Here is a 26,209-nt window from a genome sequence, read left to right on the forward strand (position 1 = left end):
TCCTGCCCTTCTGTCGTCAGTGATGCAAGACGAATAAAGACAAAAAAAGACAAAGACACCTCCGTACAGGCCATGAAGGCCCTTGGAGGAGTGGAAGGTAAAGGCTTCCACCATTGTTAACCTCGGCACGTGATAGGCTAGAGTGGTAAGCTCTACGCCCGACCGACTTTTCCCCCAGGAATTAACCTGGTACTCATTTTTGGTGTACGCTGAGTGAACCTCAGGGCCGTATGCACCTTCGGAAGCGGAATTCTCGTTTCTTAAATTTTACGACTTCCTGACGGGGATTCGAACCCACGTCCTTCCGGGCGAACCGAGCACGCCTTTACCGCCTCGGTCAGGCGGACTGCTGTCCTTGCCACGGAGGGTACTTAGTCCTCTCCTGTCACGTAAGTAAATTACGGAAATTTTCCAGTTGGTACTTCTTAGCTACTGTCGTCCGTTATCATCCGCAACTGTGTCTGGATTGTCGCAGACACTTATTTCCCGATTTATTTTCAATTAGAACTATAAATAAAATTTCGGTTTACATATTCCTATAGAACCACAATTTCATATTAAAGACAGAACATGAAATCACCTGTGGTGTAGTGGTTGGTGTGATTAGCTGCCACCCCCGGAGGCCCGGGTTCGATTCCCGGCTCTGCCACGAAATTTTAAAAGAGGTACGAGGGCTGGAACAGGGTCCACTCAGCCTCGGGAGGTTAACTGAGTAGAGGTGGGTTCGATTCTCACCTCAGCCATCCTGGAAGTGGTTTTCCGTGGTTTCCCACTTCTCCAGGCAAGTGCAGAGATGGTACCTAACTTAAGGCCACGGCCGCTTCCTTCCCTCTTCCTTATCTATCCCTTCCAATCTTCCCGTCCCCCACCAAGGCCCCTGGTCAGCATAGCAGGTGAGGCCGCCTGGGTGAGGTACTGGTCATCCTCCCCAGTTGTATTCCCCAATCCAATGTTTCACGCTCCGGGACACTGCTCTTGAGGCGGTACATGTGGGACCCTCGCTGAGTCCGAGGGAAATGCCAACCCTGGAGGGTAAACAGATTAAGATAGAAGATAGACATAAAGTCACCTTTAGTAGTTTTGAGGATACTTGTTCGTACTTACCGGGTGCATGTTGTTGAGAATCAAAACATGACGGGTAGCCCTTATGCATATCCCTAAGATCCACTATACTTCCGTCGACGATAGTCCCGTCAACAGAACTGACACAGGCACACTTATTGTCTACGCACTGGAGACTTTCGTAACTGCCGTCGGCAGTACAGCGAGCGGACTGCACAAAATTGGGCACCTGAGACGCCCTCCACGCTGATCGGGAACAACCTAGAAAAGGTACAAAAAAGGAAAGTAGATTATGAATCTTCCTAATAAAATTCTAAGCATCAGATAATCACACATTGTATGCCCTCATGATAACCAACGTGTCGATGTAGCGTCCGATGTAAGACGTCGTAGAGGAATATATTTGTGCAAAAAATTAGGTTTCGGCACGATTGCAGACCCTCGCATTTCGAACTAGTCACCTGACAAAATTACAATGGAATATTCGGTTAAAAGTGCTTGGCTGCCATGTTCGCCAGATTTAACGCTTCTCGAACCGTTCATGTGGAGTCACTGTGTAGAATATTATTTTTGTTAGCCCTTTAGTATCAAAAGAGTATCGGCTAGCACGAAATCTGGCTGCAGCACAAGAGACTCAGCACACGCAGGGTATGACAGAGCAATTATACCAAATCATGCTTCACGAATGCAACATGTGCACCAAACTTCGTGGTTTCAACATCAGGTAGTTTTTATTTATGTATATTTTAACATGTTGATCACTCTTGTATATTTGCTTGAGCTGATAAGTTGTGTTCCTCTCAGTGTTAATCTGTAGTTGACGCGGGAGTTTGGAAAGCCTGATTTGATGTCTTCCTAGTAGCACGCAGGTGAGATGTTTTCGGACAAGGATTTCTATTAAAAACTTAACGCGCCAAGTCCCCTAGGGTGTTTGCTTTTGGTAAGAGTATGGCTCCAGTATATGAGACCCTCACCAGGAATACTTGATAAGAGAACTAGAAAACATTCAAAGGAAAGCATCACGATTTGTTCTGGGTGATTTTCCACAAACGAGTAGTGTTACTAAAATATTGCAAACTTTGGGCTGGAAAGACTTGGGAGTAAGCAGACGAGATGCGGTATATTTCGAGCTGTTAGTGGTGAGTTGGCGTGGAATGACGTAAGTAGAAGGATAAGCTTGAGTGGCGCTTTTTAAAGTAGGAAATATTATGATATGAAGATAAAGTTGGAATTCAAGAAGACAATTTGGGGCAAATATTCATTTGTAGGCTTAAGGGTAAGGAATTGGAATAAATTATCAAGGGAAATAATCGATAAATTTGCAAGTTCATTGCAAATATTTAATATTTAAGAAAAAGCTAGGTAAACAATTATGAATAAATGTAAATATGAAGTAAACAATAATTGATAGGGAATCTGCCACTTGTATGACCGCCCTAATTGCAGATCATTGATTGATTGATTGATTGATTGATTGATTGATTGATTGATTGATTGATTGATTGATTGATTGATTGATTGATTGATTGATTGAAGACAATCGAAATTACTCCAACGAGGTAAACCACAAGTGACAAATGAATGATGGTAGCAAAAGTTGACCTATTTACTTAAAATTAAATAAATACAATAAGTTAATAAATAAATATGTGCTTAAAATATAAATACAAAATTGAAAACAAATTTGAAATCATGGAACCCAGTACTGTAACTAAATTAATTATTTTAATTGCACGTGGCCGGTGGTGAGGCCTTTGCGCAGCTCTTTCAAGTTGACCCAATGCGTGACTTGCGCGTCTGTGAGATAGGGTCCCACTCAAGTTGAAATTTAATGTTGGAGATGCCTCAACTCGCAGGAAATAAACTTTATAGGTTAAAAGCCCCGACACAACTGAGAATCAAACCCGGGGTCCTCTGGGTCAAAGACCGACATGATAACCAATTACCGAAGCAGCTGGACACCGAGGTGGTACGAAATATAAATAAATGAGAGGAAATGTAACTGAAAGTGAAACTGTCGGTCTGAGTGGATCAGACGATTTAGGCGCTAGCCTTCGCAGGTTCAAACCTGGCTCAGCCCGGTGGTATTTGTAGGTTCTCAAATATGTCAGCCTCGTGTCGGTAGATTTACTGGCACTTAAAAGAACTCCTACGAGACTAAATTCCGACACCACGGCATCTCCGAAAACCGTAAAAGTAGTTAATGCAACGTAAAGCCAATAATACACAGATCAAATAAATTACGGGAATTTGTTTTTGAACGTATGCCATGCTCCGTAAAACAATACCTCACACCCAGGTATATTACCAACTAAACCTTTAGTCTTTACCGTCGTAGTATAGAAAGGAACATCGATGGATTCGCGTTCATTTTCAGAACACAAACGGAAATGTCCAAATCGGGACGAAAAATGTTATAACAGTCCTCCAGGGTGGATTTTTTATCACAGTTGGAGAGCTTCAGTATGATGTATGTCCTCCATTAGCATTTATCACAGTTGCTCCGTATAAGTCGACGGAGGTGACTTTGTGGTATCAGGACCCATTCTTCAACGAGAGCCTGTTCGAGGACTTAGTCTGTGGTGGAACGGGACGCCCACGAACACTTCTGTCAAGCCTATCCCACACACGCTCGACGGGATTAAGGTCGGGACTTACTGCTGGCCATTCCATCTCTTGAATGTCCAGTTCTCGCAAGACAGCTCTGATGATGCGCGCTACATGAGCCCTGGCATTGTCTTTTTTTTTTTTGTTTGTTTGTTATTTGCTTTACGTCGCACCGACACAGATAGGTCTCATAGTGATGGTGGAATAGGAAAGGCCTAGGAAAGGAATGGAAGTGGCCGTGGCCTTAATTACGGTGCAGCCCCAGCATTTGCCTGGTACGAATATGGGAAACAACGGAAAACCATCTTCAGAGCTGCCGACAGTGGGGTTCGAACCCACTATCTCCCGGATGCGAGCTCATAGCTGCGCGCTCCTAACCGCACGGCCAACTCGCTTGGTTGGCATTGTCGTGCATGAGTACAAATTCAGGGCCAACACCGTATACAGGAACCAACACATGCTGTAGTAGTATCTGCTCGATGCACACCGCAGGGTTAAGATTACCACGGACGACGACAAGATCCGTACGGCAATCAATACTGATGCTACCCCCACATCATCACAGAACCGTGTTCGAATCGGTCGCCTTCCTGGACAACATTTGGCATGTACTGCTCACCACAACGTCCATCACGCTGTGTTAGGGGAAATCTGGACTCGTCTGTGAACAACACAGGTCTCCATTGGCAAAGTTGCCAGTTGACGGGTACGGGCAAACAGAAGGCGAGCTGCGCGATGTTGTTGCATTAAACGGGGCGCTGGAACAGAGCGTCTGGGCCGTAAGGACTCGTCTCTTAACCTGTCCCTTGCTGTCTGGTCAGACAGCGTGACTCCAGTGACCCTCCTGAGTCTTGTTGCAGTTCTCTGGCAGTTACTGAACCACGCCGCAACGCATAGATGGTCAGATATCGGTCATCCTGTGGGGTTGTCATGCGTCCACGACCTTGTTCAACACTCCTTGTGAACTGGCCTGTCTCATTGTAGCGATTCCACAATCGTTGAATATCTGACGGAGAGACTTTGAGATCCACAGCAAAACGACGAAATGTCCATCCTTCCTGGATCAAAGAGATGGCTCTTGCGACTTGGACCTCGTTAAGATGTCTCATCGGATGTGCTGATTAACGTACAACGTGCTCAAATGACCGCAGTTGTCTGTATACCTCACAACGGCACACGGACGCACCGCTATTCACTTTGTTTTGAGGGGTTTAATGCATGGCTACGCCTACAGGTGGAGTATAACTTCGATTTGACATACCCTGAGTAGCGAAGGTCTCAAGGTATGCTGTACGACCAATGGAACCCCATCTACCAAATAACGTTCACATACCAGACGTTACAAAGCATGTTCTCGTGATTTTTTTAAACTGTGAATTATTATAAAATGAAATTCAGGCTTATCATTCTGTCTCATAGTTAAATTATTGCTACTGATTTTCAAAGGAAGGTCTCATCAAGTTCTGATGGTTCAAGTCATCCTAAGTAGTAAGATAAACTTGGACATACCGAACCAACTTCAGTGCTAATGTACCCAAAGAGCACCACAAAGTTCCATATCCCTGATCTCGATGATGTCTCACGTCTATCATGCCAATAACCCCCTGGGGGTCAAAATGGTAGAATTATCCCACGGTATCCCCTACCTGTTGTAAGAAGCGACTAAAAGGGGGACTAAGGGCTGTCGGCTTGGAAGTGCAGGTTGGCGACCTCGTTATCCCTAGCTGAGCCTGGCACTGTTTTCACGTACTTGTGCCAGTCACATCACCTTAATCTTTCCTATCCGACCTTCCTTGGTCAAATCTTATTCTCTTCCTACTGTGAAGGTATTAGATTAGCGAGGACTAGGGAGTCTTTCATTTTCCCGCCCGTCGCAGCCTTCCCCTTTTCACCCAATCCTTTATTTTTTAATGGATTGGACCTCTCCTTCCTTCCTTCCTTCCTTCGTGATTATTATTGATAATAGAGGCTGGTTGCCCAGATAAACTTCCTCTCAAAACATTAATCGCCACCACTACCATGTTTTTACTCCAATACATCGCGTACGTGAAACAGAAAGCAAAGTAGTCTTATAAAGACCGTACCACATTACCGAGCGAGATGGCCGTGCGGTTAGGCACGCGCAGCTGTGAGCTTGAATTCGTGAGATAGTGAGTTGTCGGCAGCTCTAAAGATGATATTACGTGGTTCCCCATTTTTACAGCGGGCAAATGTCCGACTCGATGGCTGAATGGTCAGCGTACTGGCCTTCGATTCAGAGGGTCACGGGTTCGATTCCCGGCCGGGTCGAGGACTTCAACCTTCATTTGTTAATTGCAATGGCCCGGGGGCTGGGTGTTTGTGCTGTCCCCAACATCCCTGCAACTCACACACGACACACAACACTATCCTCCACCACAAAACCACGTAGTTACCTACACATGGCAGCTGCCGCCCACCCTCATCTCAGGGTCTACCTTACAAGGGCTGCACTCGGCGAGAAATAGCCACACGAAATTATTTATTTACCGGGCAAATGGTGGGAGCTGTACTTTAATTAAGGCCACGGTCACTTCCATTCCTCTCCTAGCTCTTCTCTCTCCCATCGTCGCCATAAGACCTATCTATTTGGGTGCGATGTAAAGCCAACTGTAAAAGAAAAAAAGAAGCACCCACATTGAAAATCGTATGAGGAGTTTTGAAATTTACAATGCACAGGTTGTTAACCTCATAAGATAATTCATCTGATAGGTTAACGACCCTTGATTATGTTGAAAGATAAAGGCTATCCTTTGATGAACAGTAGAAGTGTAGCTGTCAGTTTACCAGCAGCTCAATGCCCATGTGGTCTGATAAGATCCCGGAAAAACTGTACTTCAGATAATAGGAAAGTTGCTACTACGTACTGTGGATGAAATCTTATGAATTGCTTTTTGTTGTCATTGATATATTCGGCCGTTGTCTCCATTAATTTCTGCGGGTCGCATTCTCTTGTGTCAATATATATATATATGTACCGATATTGAAATGCCTCATAAACCTACAAATACTTGTAGACAGATAGTGATAATGAAGAGGATAGTTGTTTAAGATTTTCCACTGTGAAGGTAAATGAGTGAAGAATTTACAAATCATTGACATTCCCATCCCTGCCCTGAGGAATAATTGAATCTTCAACTCCAGATTTAAAAAAATACTAGTTTCAAAGAATTGATCATACTTGGCGCACAATTCTATGAAAACTATTGGATCATGGACCTTGATACCCACTTGACCGCCAACAATAGCTACATTGCAGAGTTAATTGTATCTAAGGTATACAGAAGTTTCTTCGTATTGCAGTCTCGGACTTTCTAAGAGATGCAAATGCTACCCACCTCAACTGTAATGGATTAAGCAGCGTATTCACTTTTAAGCGTCCAGGATAAACAATTCTTCGACTAGCTCTACAATTTTTAAATTTACCCGATCCTCTGATATTGAAGAATTATTGAGAAGCTCATTTCCAAAAGCTACAAAAGCTATAAGTAGAATTTTATGGAGGAGAAAGTCGATCATTGTGAAATTTCAACTGAAAATGTATTCTAGGACTTACGATCAGATAGAGTAAATTCATTATTTTACAAAGTATTTCAGTTAAACCGTTTGAAGTCTAGAAAATACCGGGATTCAAGAAAAAAGAATGGATTACTTACTCTATCGCACTAAAACTCTAAATACATCCATTTGAAAGGCATTAAATTTCATTTCCGTCATCGGGGAAGTATTTTAAAAATAAAATGATCAATTGCTGTTGTTGTTGTGTTTAAGTCATAGTGTAAAATTATGAAATACTTAAGGTACGTGTGTATTTGTATACGACGGTGTTGTGATGTTAATCTAGCATTAAGTTCAACCTATAGTATTGTAAGCCGTAGTGTTAAGCACTGGAAATGCAAGTTGTGTATCAGTTTGTATATGATGATGCTGCATTTAGAATGTTAAACTAATGGTATCTCCTGTAATATTTTCTTTCCATGGAATTGCTTGTTGTACTCTTGTTGTGTTGTTATGTATTAACTTTACTTTATCATCACTCTACTGTAAGTGACCATTGTCACCGGGATATTTCCCAATTGCGATGTATTTGTTAATAATAAAAGTTATTTACAGTGAAGGCACAGCTTAGTTAAATAATCATAAAAGAGACCATCGAATACAACAATGTTTACATAACGTGTTCTGTAGCTGCTGGTCATAGATTTGGAGCGTTATGACGATTTCATTTTCATTCATATTACGGATCTGCCTACTAACGAATATTTTCTACAATGCTCTGATTTTTAAAATGTTAGTATTCGGTTCCTTTTGAAAATAACTTTTTCAGTCATGTATGTTATTATATTGTTATTTGGATCCTCAGTCCATACGCGGATTTGGCGCAGCCCTCCGTCGCACCCTGTCCTGTGCTACCCTTCTCATTTCTACTTCTACATCTACTCTAATCTGCTTTTCATATTCATACCTTGAATCTACCCCTACCGTATTTAGGATAACATCCACGGTATCCCCTGCCTGTCGTGAGAGGCGACTAAAACGAGCCTCAGGGGCTCCGAACTTGGGACCGTAGGTTGGCGATTACGGGGCCCATTGCTGAGTCCTGGCATAGCTTCTAATTACTTGTGCCAGGCTCCTGACTTTCATCTATCCTGTCCGACCTTTCTTGGTCAAATCTTGTTCTTTTCCGACTCTAACGCTACTAAAGCATTCTAGGGCTAGGGAGTCTTTCATTTTCAGGCCCTTCGTGACCCTTGCCTCTCTTAGCCGATACCTACATTTTTCGAAGTGTCGGATACCTTACAGTTTTTCTCTCTGATTAGTGTTATAAAGAGGATGTTTGGCTAGTTGTACTTCCTCTTAACACAATAAACACCACCGCCATCTACAGTATTCTACCATCTACAATTCTCTCCAAAACCAAATGGAAAAGTCCTGGGTGTTTTAAGATGTACCCTATCATTCTATCTATTCTTTTCGTCAAATTTTTCCAAATTCGATTCGGTACCTCTTCATTCGTAATTCGATCTATCCATCTCACCTTCAGCATTTTTCTGTAATACCACATTTCGAAACTTGTATTCTGTTTCTGAGCTAGTTATCGTCAATATTTCACTTCCATACAGTGCCATGCTCCAGACGAAAGTCTTCACAAACATATTTTTAGTTCCGATATCAATGTTCGAAGTGAGCAAATTTCTCATAATAAAGGCGTCCTTTGCTTCTGCTAGTCTGTATTTTGTGTCCTCCTCACTTCTGCCATCATTAGTTATGTTACTACCCAAGAAACAATTTATTCATCTTCCTTTAAAACATTTCCTAATCTAATATTTTCTGCATGAAATGACTTCGTTCGGCTGCCGTCCATTACTTTTGTTTTGGATTTGTTAATTTTAGTTATACACTCCTTCTTCAAGACCGTTTCGATGCCATTCAGAAATTCCTCCAAATCTTCTACAGGCTCCGATAAATATATATATATATATATTATTGGAAAATCTCAGATTATTGATTTCCTCCCCTTCGGATGTGATTACTTGACCAAATGCCTTTCTCATTTCCTTGAGAGTTTGTTCTATATAAAAACTGGAAAGCACTGCAGCCTTGCCCCACTCCTTTCTGGATTGCAGCTTAATTTTCATTGACTTCAATTATTATTAATGCAGACTGACTTTTGTATTGTATATAACTCTTCTTTTTTTGGTATATGATTCCGGTCACCTTCAGAATCTCAAATCGCTTGGTCCAATCAACACTATCGAATGCCTTTTCTAGATCTATGCATGCAATACAGGTTACGGGGCTCATTTAACTTAACTTGATCCTCCAAGATTAGATGTAAAATCAGGATTGCTTCACGTGTTCCTACATTTCTTCTGAAACCAAACTGATCTTCTTCCAAGTCAACTTCAACTTGTCTTTCCATTCTTCTCTAAAAAATACCCGTTAGAGTGTGAAATACTAATGGTGGGATAGTTTTTACACTTGTCGACACCTCCTTTCCTGGGAATAGTGGGAATAGGTATATCAACTTTCTGTCTAAAGTCATATGGGACTTCTCCTGTTTCATACATCCAGCAAGATATAGCAGATCTCTTGGATTCTGGAGGTCAAATGGACTGTATCGTGATTGACCTCTCTAAAGCATTTGATAGGGTGAATCATGGGAGACTACTGGCAAAAATGAGTGCAATTGGACTAGACAAAAGAGTGACTGAATGGGTTGCTATATTTCTAGAAAATAGATCTCAGAGAATTAGAGCAGGTGAAGCTTTATCTGACCCTGTAATAATTAAGAGGGGAATTCCTCAAGGCAGTATTATCGGACCTTTATGTTTTCGCATATACCGTATATAAATGATATGAGTAAATGAGTGGAATCGGAGGTAAGGCTTTTTGCGGATGATGTTATTCTCTATAGAGTGATAAATAAGTTACAAGATTGTGAGCAACTGCAACGTGACCTCGAAAATGTTGTGAGATGGACAGCAGGCAATGGTATATTGATAAACGGGGTTAAAAGTCAGGTTGTGAGTTTCACAAATAGGAAAAGTCCTCTCAGTTTTAATTACTGCGTTGATGGGTTGAAAGTTCCTTTTGGGGATCATTGTAAGTATCTAGGTGTTAATATAAGGAAAGATCTTCATTGGGGTAATCACATAAATGGGATTGTAAATAAAGGGTACAGATCTCTGCACATGGTTATGTGGGTGTTTAGGGGTTGTAGTAAGGATGTAAAGTAGAGTGCATATAAGTCTCTGGTAAGACCCCAACTAGAGTATGGTTCCAGTGGACCCTCACCAGGATTACCTGATTCAAGAACTGGAAAAAATCCAAAGAAAAGCAGCTCGATTTGTTCTGGGTGATTTCCGAAAAAAGAGTAGCGTTACAAAAATGTTGCAAAGTTTGGGTTGGGAAGAATTGAGAGAAAGAAGAAGAGCTGCTCGATTAAGTGGTATGTTCCGAGCTGTCAGCGGAGAGATGGCGTGGAATGACATTAGTGGACGAATAAGTTTGATTGGCGTTTATAAAAGTAGGAAAGATCACAATATGAAGATAAAGTTGGAATTCAAGAGGACAAACTGGGGCAAATATTCATTTATAGGAAGGGGAGTTAGGGATTGGAATAACTTACCAAGGGAGATGTTCAATAAATTTCCAATTTCTTTGTGATCATTTAAGAAAGGGCTAGGAAAACAACAGATAGAGAATCCGCCACCTGGGTGACTGCCCGAAATGCATATCAGTATTGATTGATTGATTGATTGATTGATTGATTGATTGATTGATTGATTGATTGATTGATTGATTGATTGATTGATTGATTGATTGATTGATTGATTGATTGATTGATTGATTGATTGATTGATTGATTGATTGATTGATTGATTGATTGATTGATTGATTGATTGATTGATTGATTGATTGATTGATTGATTGATTGATTGATTGATTGATTGATTGATTGATTGATTGATTGATTGATTGATTGATTGATTGATTGATTGATTGATTGATTGATTGATTGATTGATTGATTGATTGATTGATTGATTGATTGATTGATTGATTGATTGATTGATTGATTGATTGATTGATTGATTGATTGATTGATTGATTGATTGATTGATTGATTGATTGATTGATTGATTGATTGATTGATTGATTGATTGATACATCTTACACCCGAAATGGAATAAGTTCGCCATGCTGGTTTCTCCAAAAGCAGTCACAAATTCTGAGAGTATATAATCAATTCTCGGTGCCTTCTCCTTATTTAGGTCTCTCGAAGCTCTATCGAATTCTGACCTGCAAATTGGAACTCCAATTCCCTTAGCATCAACAGTCCCTTCTATGTACATATAGACAAACAAGGAAACTAATAAAAGAACAAACTTTACCTCTTTACAATATTGGTATAGCTTTCAAAATTTTAGCGAAAACCTATGAATTTTCAAGCAAAATAGCATTGCAATTCAAGCAATGGAATCATCAAATATAAAGGTTCGGAACTCTGACTCAAATGTGTACTGTATTAGTATTAACATAACCGAGAGTTACGGGCATAATCTTCAAATGCACGATATTTAAAAAAGTATTTAAGAGAGAATTTTACAATACTTACCACACGTCATTCTCTTTGTGACATCTTGCGACAAGTATAGGGCTTCGCCAAATATTCTTTCTCCGTTCTTAGGCTCTATGCAGTAACATCTGAAACACAGGAGGACAGTTACTGCATGATGAAATGTCGCCAGAATGCATAGAGGGTTAACGCAAAGGTTCAGGGCAGACGAACATAAGAGGACGACCACATAAATATGTTCGAATGTAAAAATTTACGCTGTTCCAAATTTTGAATCCTTTAAAGAAAAATACGTTTCTTTCAGCGAAGTGATTGTATCATCTTCACCATGTCCACCAGTTCTATCGGTCTTAGTTCGAACGACGAACGGTGTACTAGATCTATGCTGATTGAGTGACGTATTTTAAGTCGGTAATCATTGCTATTGGCTCTGCACTCGGGAGACAAGTGAGCTCGAATCCCTCGCTTGCCATCCTCGAAATAGCATTCATTGGTTTCCTATTTCAAATCCAGGCAAATGGTGGTATGGTAATTTTCTCAAAGCCATGGACACTTCTTTCCCATTCATAGCCCTTACAATTACACCTCTACCCACAATGATACATGTAGCTCACCCCCATGGGGTGTACTGGGAGATGCAGCTGCAGAACTGGCGAACCAACCATGTCGTCGGACACTCCGAGCACCGACGGCCATACGCATATGTTCAATTGTGTCGCCTTCCACAGTTAGAAAGCAAAAATGCATAGAAGGTTGAAATTGGCTCGAGATTATGTTACAAAGACGATCCAAGGATGACAATTATTATTTCAACACTTAGATTGATGCTTTCACGGCCCGTAATTGAGGGCATGATAATAAATTTTGGGCCTTCGCCATGTCACAAAATAAGGTGAATCTCTTTACGTTTCGCAGAAAACTTTGCTCCGCGTCTTCAGAAGGAAATCTTGGTTGTTCACGAGGAAGGCTTCAATACTAATGAAGATTTGAATTTAAGAATGCTTTACTGTCGGTCTATATTAAGTGGTACTGCCGTTCGTCACTAGATGGCTCACTGTACGCTAGCCTTCCGCAAGGTCTACATCGTTACCTACGCTATAATACCAGGCCTTGGAATTCACTCGTGGAAACGGGTGACATCTTAGTTCACCATTCAGTCACTAGGATCGCGTTCTTGCCCCTTGTTTCCACATGGTCGTATATGTCAATAAGTAAATGATAACCTAAATAAAAATAGCTGAATGTTTTTGTCAGTATTTACAGTACCTTATTAATAGAGCGGTGCTTAATTGGTTTGGATAGATCACTAAAGTTTTAAAACTTTCCTATTGAGGGGCGCTTATCAAGTTTCAAAATTCTCTCTCTCTTTTCTACTTGAATGTCTCGAACCAATTTTGTCTAATAGAGGTCTCAGAGAAATTTTCGGAGAAGGAAAGGTGATAGGCTATCTGCACTTAATTTAATTGATGAAAATGTCTTTCATAAAAAACGTACACAATTTTAGTAACTGTCTCCGGGCCAATTTCTACACAGCAGAGGTGACAAATCCCTGTCGTGCACGGCAGAAGTGCCACAAACGATGATTTCGGATATCCGAGGGCTCCTCGACCTTGGAAAAAACAAGACACAATGTTGCACTTGGAGTAGCTGGAGAAGAGATATGTTCAAACAGCCTTAACAGTCTATTCTTCTGCCACACGCACTAAGTACCCAACTACCACAGCGTCAGAAATACCAGGCATTGTAGCTGTTGTTCTTGAAACAAATTAATTATGTTTATATAGTACCAGTAAATATGGACCGACTTTATCAATTATTTTCAAGTTGGCATGAAGTATCTCTCAAGGCAATTTCAGGTAGTTTATAGCTAGGCAGCGTGGTAATAAACTAAGTTCCCCAATCATAAAATTAGGTCACATCGAGAAGTTTCTACATGCGCACAGATTTTATGTTCAACTCGACTGTTAGCACCAAAGTCCACTATAAGACTTGTCACAATTAGGGTCTCAACACGAACACAGATTCGAAGTTCTACTCGACTGATAGAATCGAAGTTCACTATAAAGACTTTGTATAATTTGAACTTCAACACGCGCACAAATTCTAAGTTCAACTCGACTGTCAGAGTTTACGTCCACTACCAAGACTTTGAAACATTTTGAAGATAGACTTGGTCAGCACTTCGACGAACAGTCATGATGCAGCGTGAAGAGTCAGACTGGACTCCCAGCTGTGACTGACTGATTTGGATTAAGTGAGCTCGCCTTATATTCTGTTTAGCTCCTACGTCATCAGATAGCGTGATATTTTTGAAGTTGATTATCTCGAGAATCCATCGACGGATTTGCTTGCGAGTCACAATTGGAGACTTTTATGTGATCCTCTTCAAAACGACGTATCTCTCAAGTCGCTGCACTTACAATTATAGAAGTTTAAAAAATGTTCACATCGAATATTCGCGAAGGGTGATGTTCTTTCTGGAGCATGCTAGCCCAGGCAGGCTACACGTGACGCGTCAGGCAGGTGGCCTATCTTGTTCCTACATCTACATCACTCATACAGCTGTCGCTGGCTCAAGCCGGCTCGCCTCACCGAGCGTAAACAAACCAAGTTCGCAGTGAATGTCTTGCGTGAAGATGGAATATAATTGATCGTTAAAAAGTACGGCATGTACCGTTCGTAACCGGTACAATATACTAACCAACACTTTACAATAAAGTATTGTTCAAACAGATCTAATGAAATTTACTTTGCAAGGGTTTTGTAATGATAGACATTATGCGCCTAGAAAGCTGCAAAATTTGCACATCCTCGCGACTTTTATGCCTTCTGCCTTTCTCAACTATCTGGGAATCTCTTGATTGTAGTAAAATGGTTCGTACAATGTGGGTCTTCTCTTTATATCTCAGCTCTGCGCCGTAGGTGGCTGAAAAAGAGCTCGATGTCATCGCTTATTAAGTTCCTCGGCTATACATAATGCAAATTTATAATTATGAGTACGTTTCACATAGTAATTTCACCTGTAATAATTATATTTCATTACTTGGGATGATAAATGTTAGGTTATATTCTGTAAATCATGTATGAATTGACATGTTATTGCGTTCTTATTGTGTAAGGGTACTTACAAATCTACTTGTAAAGGTATGTTTTAATTGTTATGCGTAAATTTGATTTCAATCCTATTATCATTACCTTACGATACTTGCAAGGGAATGCTTCAAGGTTGATTAGGTAAATGTACATGAATTCCTATGCGTTTGATTGTAATTACTACCGGGAAGTAAACTTAATTTAAGTTTATTCCATGTTTCTCTTCTTCACATGTAACTTTACACTTTCCTCTGTTTTCGCATAATTCATTTTATTACATATTTTTATTCTTCACGTATTTTTATTTGTTGAAATATGAAAGCAAGCACACACAGGGACAGGGATCAATTTGTAATATTTATTTTAATAAAAATTTCCGAAAGTCGCATTGAGAAATTTCGTTGGAAATATACCTCTTACGCAAGTGCGTATTTCCATTGTAGGTCTTCAAGAGTGAATGGGCATTTTCAAGTGGCTAATAACCTTGCCATTTAACTATTTAAAAAGCAACCACCATCACAATTCAGTATTACTATTCCTTCGAATAAATGATTACAAGCTATTTGTGTAAATAATTTTTAAAATCGTCAAATCCTACTCCCTTCCACTGGCGAGCGTAGAAATGCATTGTGATATTAAGCATTTGCTCTCGCAACGAGCACTCAGCGTCGAAATTGCGAGTTCCGAACTTCTAGAACACTGACTAAAATATGTACTCTACCAGCGTCCAGGGTTTCAATCAAGGTGCATTAAAACTAATGCAGTGAGGTCGCAGTTGCGATCAACATTATTCTGTAAGAAGGAAGTGAGCTCCCGGACGAAACTACCTTTACATCGGTCTGTTTTCAGACCAACTTTGCTTAAGGGAGCGAAAGCTGGATCGACTCAGGATATCTTATTCATAAGTCAGAAGTAACAGACACGAAAGTAGCGAGAATGATCGCTGGTACAAACAGGTGGGAACAATGGGAGGATAGTACTCGGAATGATGAGATAAAGGCTAAGTTAGGAGTGAACTCGATGGATGAAGCTGTACGCATAAACCGGCTTCGGTGGTGGGATCATGTGAGGCAAATGGAGGAAGATAGGTTACCTAGAAGAATAATGGACTCTGTTATGGTGGGTAAGAGAAGTAGAGGGAGACTACGACGACGATGGTTAGACTCAGTTTCTAGCGATTTAAAGATGAGAGGTATAGAAATGAATGAGACCACAACACTAGTTTCAAATAGAGGATTATGGCGACGTTTAGTAAATTCACAGAGGCTTGCAGACTGAATGCTAAAAGGCATAACGGTCTATAATGATGATTTATGTATGTATTTGATATATCTGATCATATGAACCGTAAAAGTAAAAATAATATATTTTCTTACTTATACGCTATGCGCTATACGCTATACAATTAAACTACAAAACTGAGATGTTTTAAAACCGGAATTTCATATCCTTATCGTAGTAATGGCAAATGTTTTCTAACATTTCTTTCCGCTAATCCCAAATCATGGGCAGTCCATTCCAATTCAAATTTCAAAGGATTACACTTATACGCACAAATTAAGATCACATATTGTGAAAAGTTTTCTAACTCTCCTTAGAGATCGATTAGCTCAGACAATGAATATGTGGTTTATTCATGCTGAAGGTAAGTAAACTTTAAGGAGGTCGAGGAACAAGGAAAGAAGACGTTTACTTTTGGAGAGGCACATGGTTCAAAGGTTGATTGAGTCTGCTACATAATTGAGTAGGATTGCTACCTGTAACGGAAATGAATTATCAGATATTGTGTTGACATTTTATTACTGAAGACACATGACTCAGTACGTCACAGTAGCCCTTGCAGTCAAAGCAATGTTATTAGTTAAGTCACCGTTGACTTTTCTCTCCATTAGGACGCTTTTACTTAAAATAGATTGTTTGTCTAATGTATCATAATATATATTTTTTCGAGTGTGCCGGAGAGCCTTCATATGATAGCTATTTTCTTAATTGTGTATGTATGTTGGGTAATCAGCCCGAAGGCTGGTTTGATCCTCTGCAGCTCCGCCAACAGCTGTCATAAATAGCCTAGGCGTCACTGAAGAGGCGTACTAAGGAAATGAGGAATGAGGTCGTTTCCCGTTGCTTTCCTCACCGAGCCAGCCGTTGCTATTACATATCAGTCTGCCAAGCCCACTGAAATGCATGCACCAACAGATCCTACGAGCGATAGTTTCACACCATTCATGACAGGGACTGGCTGCGTAAACAATGGTATTACTAGAATCGCTCATACCTCAGTCACTTTTATATTGTCAAAGCCAAGGTTGTGACTGAGACAGGTCAATGAAAGTAACAAATTTGATATAGCCCGTACCAGAAGACACAGTGCACTGTAAACACTACATCTCGCCAGCAAAGGCATCTTACTCAATTACCTCTTTTAAATTTAACTTCTTATATACAGCTTTTGACCTAATTATTCAGCCATCTTGATAAGTACGTCGTAACGGTGTAATCGAAATTAAGAAGAGGGCAATAAGAGATATTCCTTGTCAACTAATCAGGCCATCCATCCATCTATACATAATTTCCACATTTCAACGTATTGAAGACGGATGAGATACATTGTCAAGTACTGCCATGATAAGGATCGCGTAATTATAAAGAAATGCTTTAGAAGCGAAATGTTTCGCGGTAGAATGGCTCAAACAGAATGATCACTGGTTTTCTGAGCACAGATTGACAGGTTCTGTCCTGGTTCAGGCCTGTGGTATATGGAGATGCCCAAATATATCAGCTTTTTTTTTTTTTTTTTTTTTTTTTTTTGCTATTGGCTTTACGTCGCACCGACACAGATAGGTCTTATGGCGACGATGGGACAGGAAAGGGCTAGGAGTGGGAAGGAAGCGGCCCTACCCTCAATTAAGGTACAGCCCCAGCATTTGCCTGGTGTTAAAATGGCAAACCACGGAAAAACCATCTTCAGGGTTGCCGACAGTGGGGTTCGAACCTACAATCTTCCAAATACTGGATACTGGCCGCACTTAAGCGACTGCAGCTATCGAGCTCAGTACTAGCATTGTGTCGGTAGATTTATCGGCACACAAAATAACTCCTGAGGGACAGAATTCTGGCTCTTAGGTATCCCCAAAAACCTTAAAAGTACTTAGTGGAACACAAATCTAATACAATTATTATTATTATTATTATTATTATTATTATTATTATTATTATTATTATTATTATTATTATTAAAAGGTGTGATTTTCAGGATATAGAGTGCGAAGAGTCCTATTATCCATAGGCTAAATTAGCGGTGGGCTGTGATTGTTTTACGTTAAACCATTACAATTCATTCCGACACATTTCAAGAGGTCCGCCTCTGTGGTGTAGTGGTTAATGTGATTAGCTGCCACCCCCGGAGGCCCGGGTTCGATTTCCGGCTCTGCCACGAAATTTGAAAACTGGTACGAGGGCTGGAACTGGGTCCATTCAGCCTCGGGAGGGCAACTTAGTAGAGGGGGGGTTCGATTCCCTCCTCAGCCATCCTCGAAGTGGTTTTCCACTTCTCCTCCAGGTAAATGCCGGGATTGTACCTAACTTAAGGCCACGGCCGCTTCCTTCCCTCTTCCTTGACTATCCCTTCCAATCTTCCCATCCTCCGACAAGGCCCCTGTTCAGCATAGCAGGTGAGGCCGCCTGGGCGAGGTACCCCAGTTGTATCCCCGACCCAGTATCCTCCAGGACACTGCTCTTGAGGCGGTAGAGGTGGGATCCCTCGCTTAGTCCGAGGGAAAAGCCAACCCTGGAGGGTAAGCAGATTAAGAAAGGAAGACATTTCAAGAGGAAAAACAATGCTCTTATCTCTTTCTGAGTGCGTTCACTATTAGACTGAATAGTAGTTGATAACAATCGGTTCATATGGGAATGTTCATCTTATTGGAGGTTGTTTGTGCTTCAGAATGTTGTACAATTTTATATATCTACATGTACTATCCGCGAAACGTTTAGTGATACTTCCTCTCCCTAGTGCTGAATCGGTAGACCTCGGGTATTTTCGAGATTCGTACTGGCAACATCTGACACAAAAAATATGAATCGATTATGCATCGCCGTGAGACATCTGGCGGTATAATTGCAACACTTTAAATACTGTTGTTATTTACACAGCAAAGTCAAAATGTAGGTTAAGCTTGTACATGGGTGAGGAAAATCAAAGTACATCACAGGAACAACCTAGGACTCCTACACGGAAACGACAGTTTAGAAATCTTCATATCAATCGATCATACTATCGATTCAATTCATATTTCATTTCCATTCAGCTGACAGTATTACCGGAACCGTTGTAGCTCCCTCCTTACTCCTCACCCCGGTAAAACGAAGTGTCATTAAATGTTTCGCGGGTAGCAGGTATCTGGGTTTGTGCTGCCCGGGGATATTTGGTCCGAGTGGAACACAGTTTGGACCAGACATATTGTATGTACTGACTCAGTGTACAGTTATTTATTTATTTGGCGTATGATGAATAATGACAACCCATAAACTATTTACACAACCAGTGAAAGATGAGTACAAAGTAAATACAAATTATCATATCTATACAGTCAAAGAAAGCAATTTACAAAGTTTGAAAGTACAAGAAGAAAACACAATATATTTACATCGCTATCCACCTATCAACTCTGACAGTTCATATATACACACTGAGTGCGAGTGATGTACATGTCACTAAATGTGAATGTCCAAACCCGCCACCCACTTCACTGCTTCGGGTGTTGCTGTGTTGAGGTCTTCCATGGTGCCAGTGAAAGCACGGAGTGGACATTCCTGCACTACATGTTTCATTGTTTGTCGAACCTCCCCACAATCACAGTATGGAGAAACTGACCAGCCCCAGGTGTGTAAAGTAGATGCTGTTCTACCTACTCCACATCTCATGCGGTTTAGTCTACTCCAGGTGCAACGTGGCAGATCAAAGCCTGCCAGCTTTGTGGATGGGTTATTAATATCCACTATTGCCCGAGCTGGGGATAAAGACCACTCTGTTAACCATTTAGAGGTGGGGTTGAATTCACTAGATGTTATCTTCACGGCTGTCTTCCAAGCAGGCTGGCGAGACTTCAGGCGTGTGCATTTCTGTCTGATATCCTCATGAACAGGTAGACGTTCATTCTTTAGCATTCTGGTCCATAGCTGAAAAAGGGCCTTCTGTCTCCTGATATGTGGAGGTAGTATATTGCTGAGAACCGGTAACCATTGGGTCGGTGTAGCACGAAGTGTACCAGTTATGATTCGCATGGTTTGACGAAGTTGTGAATCTACTAGCTGTGTGTGAGCACTGTTAAGCCAAACACCAGAGCAGTATTCTGCTGCAGAATAGACTAAGGCCAGAGATGTTGTCCTTAATGTGTTTCCATCCGCTCCCGAGGAAGTTCCAGTACAGTACAGTTCTAATAAGCTACCCTCTCCCCTCCCATGATTATGGTCCTGAGAGACAGAAAACATAGCAGATCGTGCCTGACAACGAAAGGGCGCGTACTGTGTAATCGCCGATCTTAGGCAAATTTTGCACATATGTTAAATTAACCAAGAATAACACAATGGTCAAAATGCTTCTTTCGGAAATTAATTCGTGCGACCTAAAGAAAGCCTAAAAATTCGTCTGCTTGGATAAATGCGCTCGGTTACGCAGCACGCTACTCCATACCATACCCGCAACTCGCGCTGTCCAACAGCTGATTTGAGGCCACGCTGACATACGCTTATAGCCACTGTATGGGACAAGTTGTTGTTTGCATGATGGTAATCAACATAGGCAAAGTTAATTTCGCGTTGGAAGGAAAATATGGAACATGTAATAGTAAGCCCTTGTCCTCTCTTCTTTAGGTTCGGTTTGTGCTTTCAACATTTTTACCACAAGCATCATTGTTGCAGAAGCTATAAGGAGTTACTTGTTTTCGTGTGTAACGTCCATTGTTATAATGATTAACCTTTATTTTCACTGTAACAATCTTTTTCTATTGCCTTTATTGACCCACAATCAATGCAGGAATTACATTATTTCTCCTAATAACACTGAATTATTTTCCTGACGTGCTACATAATTAGTAACATAATGGAAAAAAGGACCAGCGGTGCGACACCTCGACGAGTGAACCCAACACGCACCGCAGTCCTGCGTAGCCAAGCGCGGCAATTCAAACATGCGAAATTTAAGGCTTTCTTTAGGTCGCACAAGTTAATTTCCGAAGTAAATGTTTAGGCCGTTGTGTTATTCTTGGTTCATTTAACATGTGTGCAAAATTTACGTAAGATCCGTGATTCCCCGGGCCGCGCTCTTCCCTTGTGAGTGTCTACTTAGGGTTTACCTGAAAAACTTGATGATTTTGATCGTACAGCACGACAAGCTGTGGCCTGCAGTATATCAGCTACAGAATCTGGTCATTAAACACAGAAGGTTAAATTGATAAGCTGCATTTTTCCTTATCTTTAATATTAACAGAGCTAATAAAAGCGAAAATGGAGCCCAATAAGGGCCTTGTACCGCAAAAATCAAGGTTTCCCAAGCAAGTGGCCTGTAGATATATAACTTCGAGGTGTTGTTTCTTTTGCAGGTGTAATACTGTCACCATATTTTTCTCTTTCGGGTAGTTTATAGATTTATTTACTCAAGGTCAGTTTTGTCAAACTGAAGAGTCCAACAATAATTATAAAATCTAGTGTAAGAGCGGTACAGATTTGGTCCTAAGACTCGTTGTCGTACCACAATCCCTTCTGCCTTAGATAGAGCTGCATATTTTGATTTCTGCATGGAAGATTAGATCCTGGCTCAGTCCGGTGGTACTTGAAAGTGCTCAAATACTACGTCAGCCTCGTGTCGGTAGATTTACGGGCACGTGAAACAACTCCTGCGGGACTAAATTCCGACACCTAGGCGTCCCCGAAAATCGTAAAGAAAGTTAGTGGAACGCAAATAAAATAATATTATTATTATTTTGATTTGCCGGGCTGAGTGGCTCAGACTGTTGAGACGCTGGCTCCCTAACCTCAACTTGGTAGGTTGATCCTGGCTCAGTCCGGTGGTATTTGAAGTGATAAAATACGTCAGCCTCGCGTTGAGAGATTTACTGACACGTAAAACTGGCATGACTAACTTCTGGCACTTTGGCGTCTCGGAAAACCGTAAAAGTGGTTAGTGGGACGTAAAGCAACTAACGTTATTATTATTATTATTATTATTATTATTATTATTATTATTATTATTATTATTATTATTATTATTATTATTATTATTATTTTGATTTAACAAATTTCTTTAGAATCTCACATATTAGGTCATTGTTCGACGCCTTTAAATGTCAGGTATCTTGGCAGGTTCACCGGCCATACGCGTGGCGAATTTGATAATTCCAGCTTTGACGAATGTATGGTAAAACAAAATGAGTATGTGAGAAATTTAATGAAATTACACTAAGTTCTAAATTTCTACCTCAACATGAGGTATATCTGATCGAAATATTTCGAAGTATAACGGGACCATAATTGTAGGTCATTTCATTGTGATACGCCTGCCAAGTTTGCGAAATTTAGCCGTACATTATGTGGGGGTTAAAACTTAAGAACATGTGAAAAAAGTAAGCAATTTTCCCTACGTCTAAAAAAGCAAACTCTATCTTTCTATGGTATAACCAAAGGAGATCCGATAAAATGCAATTGGACCAACTTCGATAGGTCTGCCAAGTTGGAAGAATATAGCTGTGCATTAGATGTGAACAATTATTTACAAACGTGTGAAAAATGTACAATATCAACAGTGCAATGACATTAGTTAACACCCACTTCTAACGAAGACCGACTGGGGTTTGGGGACGGAGCTCCCAAAGAGCAGTAGCGAGTCGTTGTATTACCGTTCATTCCACGTATCTGATGCCAGGCTACATAATTCTCTCCGGTTGAGATAACTGTACGACGTTACCCAGTTTTGAAAGATCTTGCCGGGATTTCCTCCTAAGGGCGTAGCCAGGTTGTTTGAATGAACGCGTGAATGTGAGAATGAATGACGCTGTACTTAAGTACTTATATTAATTAAAAGTTGTATCAAGATGCACTAAGTTACGTACCTAACTCTAGAACCAACGGTGCATTCTATGTTATAACTAGGGCAGGGAAGTTGATGACCTATACTTTGCCTAAAACTATCTCTATTAAAAGACCTACAATATCCAAAAAAATGAAGAAAAACCTGGCAGAAAATGCGATCCGAATTCATTGATAATTTTAGTTTTACTTCCATTCCTGAGGGAATATAATGTATAAAAATGCAAATTTCCGGTGGTATGCAATATACAGTGCCAAAATGTATGAGTGAAATACTTCTTCTTTCAGACATGATGTATTTTTAGATTAGCATAATTTTGAAGAAAAGAATTCCGTGTTTGTTTAAAAGGTACTTGCAAAATTTAGAATGAAATATTTTTTTCCGCCTAGAATGAATTCAGCGAACCCGCAATGGACATCCTGGAGAAAGAAATTGAAATTAGTTTATCTAGAAACATATTTGGCTTAACCACATTAGGGTTACAGAAACTGGAATCCGAAAACCTTACCTCAGTTGGCTTTCGTAGTATTTCACAATCGTCATCTCCAGGTTATTAGCTATAGAGGATCGTCGGTTTTCAGACTGCACATTGGGATACATCGAGAAACTACTCTCGATGTTAAGAGTTCCTACTTGAAGCAAGTAAGATTTTCCTCTTCAAAGCACTCGCATCAATGTTTTCTCCTTTAAGTACTTCACTTATTTTACTTACCCCAGTGTTTTCAAGCACTAACTTCATGTTTTAATTTTATTTCATTTTGATGTAGCCTATTTTCTGTTTTGTCAGATATGGTTCAAATTTTACTAGAGTAAAAATATTTAAGAGGTGATATATGAATTAATGATGATTCGAATTGTGAAAGAAGGTGAAGTTGGAAACAGAAAAAAAACCCATTAAGGTATAAAAATGGCTACAAAAAGGACCAATAAGCCAAACAATGCTTAAAAAGGCAAAAAAATGACAAAACACTCTTCAGTGACCCGGATGAATATATATATATTACGTTTGGCCCTCTCTTCGGACTCCCGAGAAGAAAACGGAGTTTTCCTCTACTTGCAAGACCTAGTTATAAGTTACATGCTTGCTTTGAAATTTTTGTACGTTTGTTAGCATCATCGTCATTTGTTTTTGCTAATGGCTTTACGTCAAGCGCCAACACAGATAGGTTTTACGGCGACGATTGGATAGGAAAGGCCTAAGAGTTGGAAGGAAGCGGTCGTGGTTTTAATTAAGTACAGCCCTAGCATTTGCCTGGTGTGAAAATGGGAAAACACGGAAAACCATCTTCAGGACTGCGACAGTGGGATTCGAACCCACTATCTCCCGGATGCAACTCACAGCCGCGCGCCTCTAACCTCATGGCCTACTCGCCCGGTCATCATCATCATCACATTGTTATTATTATTATTATTATTATTATTATTATTATTAATATTAATATTATTATTATTATTATTATTATTATTATTATTATTATTATTATTATTATTATTATTATTATTATTAATACTAACATGATGCAAAGCAAACGTGGAATTTCCGACAATGTTTAGACACAGACAGTAGAGTACGGCAACCCTCGGACGGGAAGCATAAAATTTGATATTTCCTCCATGATGGAAGCCAACTTCTCTTAGGAGAGGCCATTGGAAGAAGAATTACGTTATTATTATTATTATTATTATTATTATTATTATTATTATTATTATTATTACAGCCCAGTCTACTGGTGAAATCGGTGATAGAAAAATACAGTATTTGGCTAGTAACTTACATTGAGCCCGGTATACAATGCACAGGGCCATATTCGCCATGCTCGTCACAGATAGGTCTCCACCGCGATATCCCCAGTTTGTTTTGTTCCTTGTCTTGGTCATACTTCTGCTGGTCTCTGGTGCAATTCGTGTTGTTGATTTTCACACATTTCTTATCCTCAGAGCACGTGAGCCCGTCTCCGCAGATCGCTCTGGCAGTGAACGCACCCGAAGTAGCGTGAATGCATCTGTCACCCTCTTTCAAGGTTGACACGCAGTAGTCGCAGCAATTACAGACACTGGGGTCTGGAAGAAAGACTCCACTGATAACTACACCGTCAGCGGTCTTGTTGCAGCCTACTGGTAGAGTGGAGCATTTTACGTTTTCGCAGACGTCTGAGGTACACAAGAAGTCGTCACTACTTCCATGCACTACCATCAGAAGACAGGCTTGTAAGAGCAGTACGAGGGACATCAGGTACCTGCGACAGTCAAAAGCACACAACCGGTTACAATACTCACATTCATACATATGTGCATAGGCCTACATACATATTGCTTCTGAGGACATTAATGACCTAAGTTCCGAAAGGAGTTTTGTGATGGTACATATCACATCCCAACACTGAATTTTTATAGCATATTATTATTATTATTATTATTATTATTATTATTATTATTATTATTATTATTATTATTATTATTATTATTATTATTATTACTATTATTTACTCACTTATTTTGAATTGTATTTCATTAGAAGTCGCCAAGTGAAAATTAATTTCAATCATGTTACGAAAATTAATATTAGGCCGTATATTCAATGTATTTTTTAATGTTCCAATTAATACCCAAACGTTAGGCAATTAATTATTTCATGTTCCGTAGATCTAGAGAAAGCATATGACAGGGTACCGACGGAAAAGATGTTCGCCATACTGGGGGACTATGGAATTAAAGGTAGATTATTAAAATCAATCAAAGGCATTTATGTTGACAATTGGGCTTCAGTGAGAATTGATGGTAGAATGAGTTCTTGGTTCAAGGTACTTACAGGAGTTAAACAAGGCTGTAATCTTTCACCTTTGCTGTTTGTAGTTTACATGGATCATCTGCTGAAAGGTATAAAATGGCAGGGAGGGATTCAGTTAGGTGGAAATGTAGTAAGCAGTTTGGCCTATGCTGACGACTTGGTCTTAATGGCAGACTGTGCCGAAAGCCTGCAGTCTAATATCTTGGAACTTGGAAATAGGTGCAATGAGTATGGTATGAAAATTAGCCTCTCGAAGACTAAATTGATGTCAGTAGGTAAGAAATTCAACAGAATCGAATGTCAGATTGGTGATACAAAGCTAGAACAGGTCGATAATTTCAAGTATTTAGGTTGTGTGTTCTCCCAGGATGGCAATATAGTAAGAGAGATTGAATCAAGGTGTAGTAAAGCAAATGCAGTGAGCTCGCAGTTGCGATCAGCAGTATTCTGTAAGAAGGAAGTCAGCTCCCAGACGA

The 26,209-nt window shown here is 40.3% G+C and overlaps 1 protein-coding gene across 1 annotated transcript in view; it reads right to left on the reverse strand.

Annotated features, from left to right (window-relative positions):
• Positions 1 to 26,209, reverse strand: part of LOC136862515 (uncharacterized) — an 82,204-nt gene that overhangs the window by 16,638 nt on the left and 39,357 nt on the right. Inside the window, exons 2-4 of the mRNA XM_067138887.2 lie at positions 24,721 to 25,182; positions 11,809 to 11,897; positions 1,105 to 1,323 (exon numbers count right to left, since the gene is read on the reverse strand). Coding sequence (XP_066994988.2) covers positions 1,105 to 1,323; positions 11,809 to 11,897; positions 24,721 to 25,175 — 763 coding nt within the window. The 5' untranslated portion in view covers positions 25,176 to 25,182. The remainder of the gene's footprint in view (positions 1 to 1,104; positions 1,324 to 11,808; positions 11,898 to 24,720; positions 25,183 to 26,209) is intronic.

The sequence above is a fragment of the Anabrus simplex genome, chromosome 1, assembly GCF_040414725.1.
Source record: "Anabrus simplex isolate iqAnaSimp1 chromosome 1, ASM4041472v1, whole genome shotgun sequence".
Taxonomy (NCBI): Eukaryota; Metazoa; Arthropoda; class Insecta; order Orthoptera; family Tettigoniidae; genus Anabrus; species Anabrus simplex.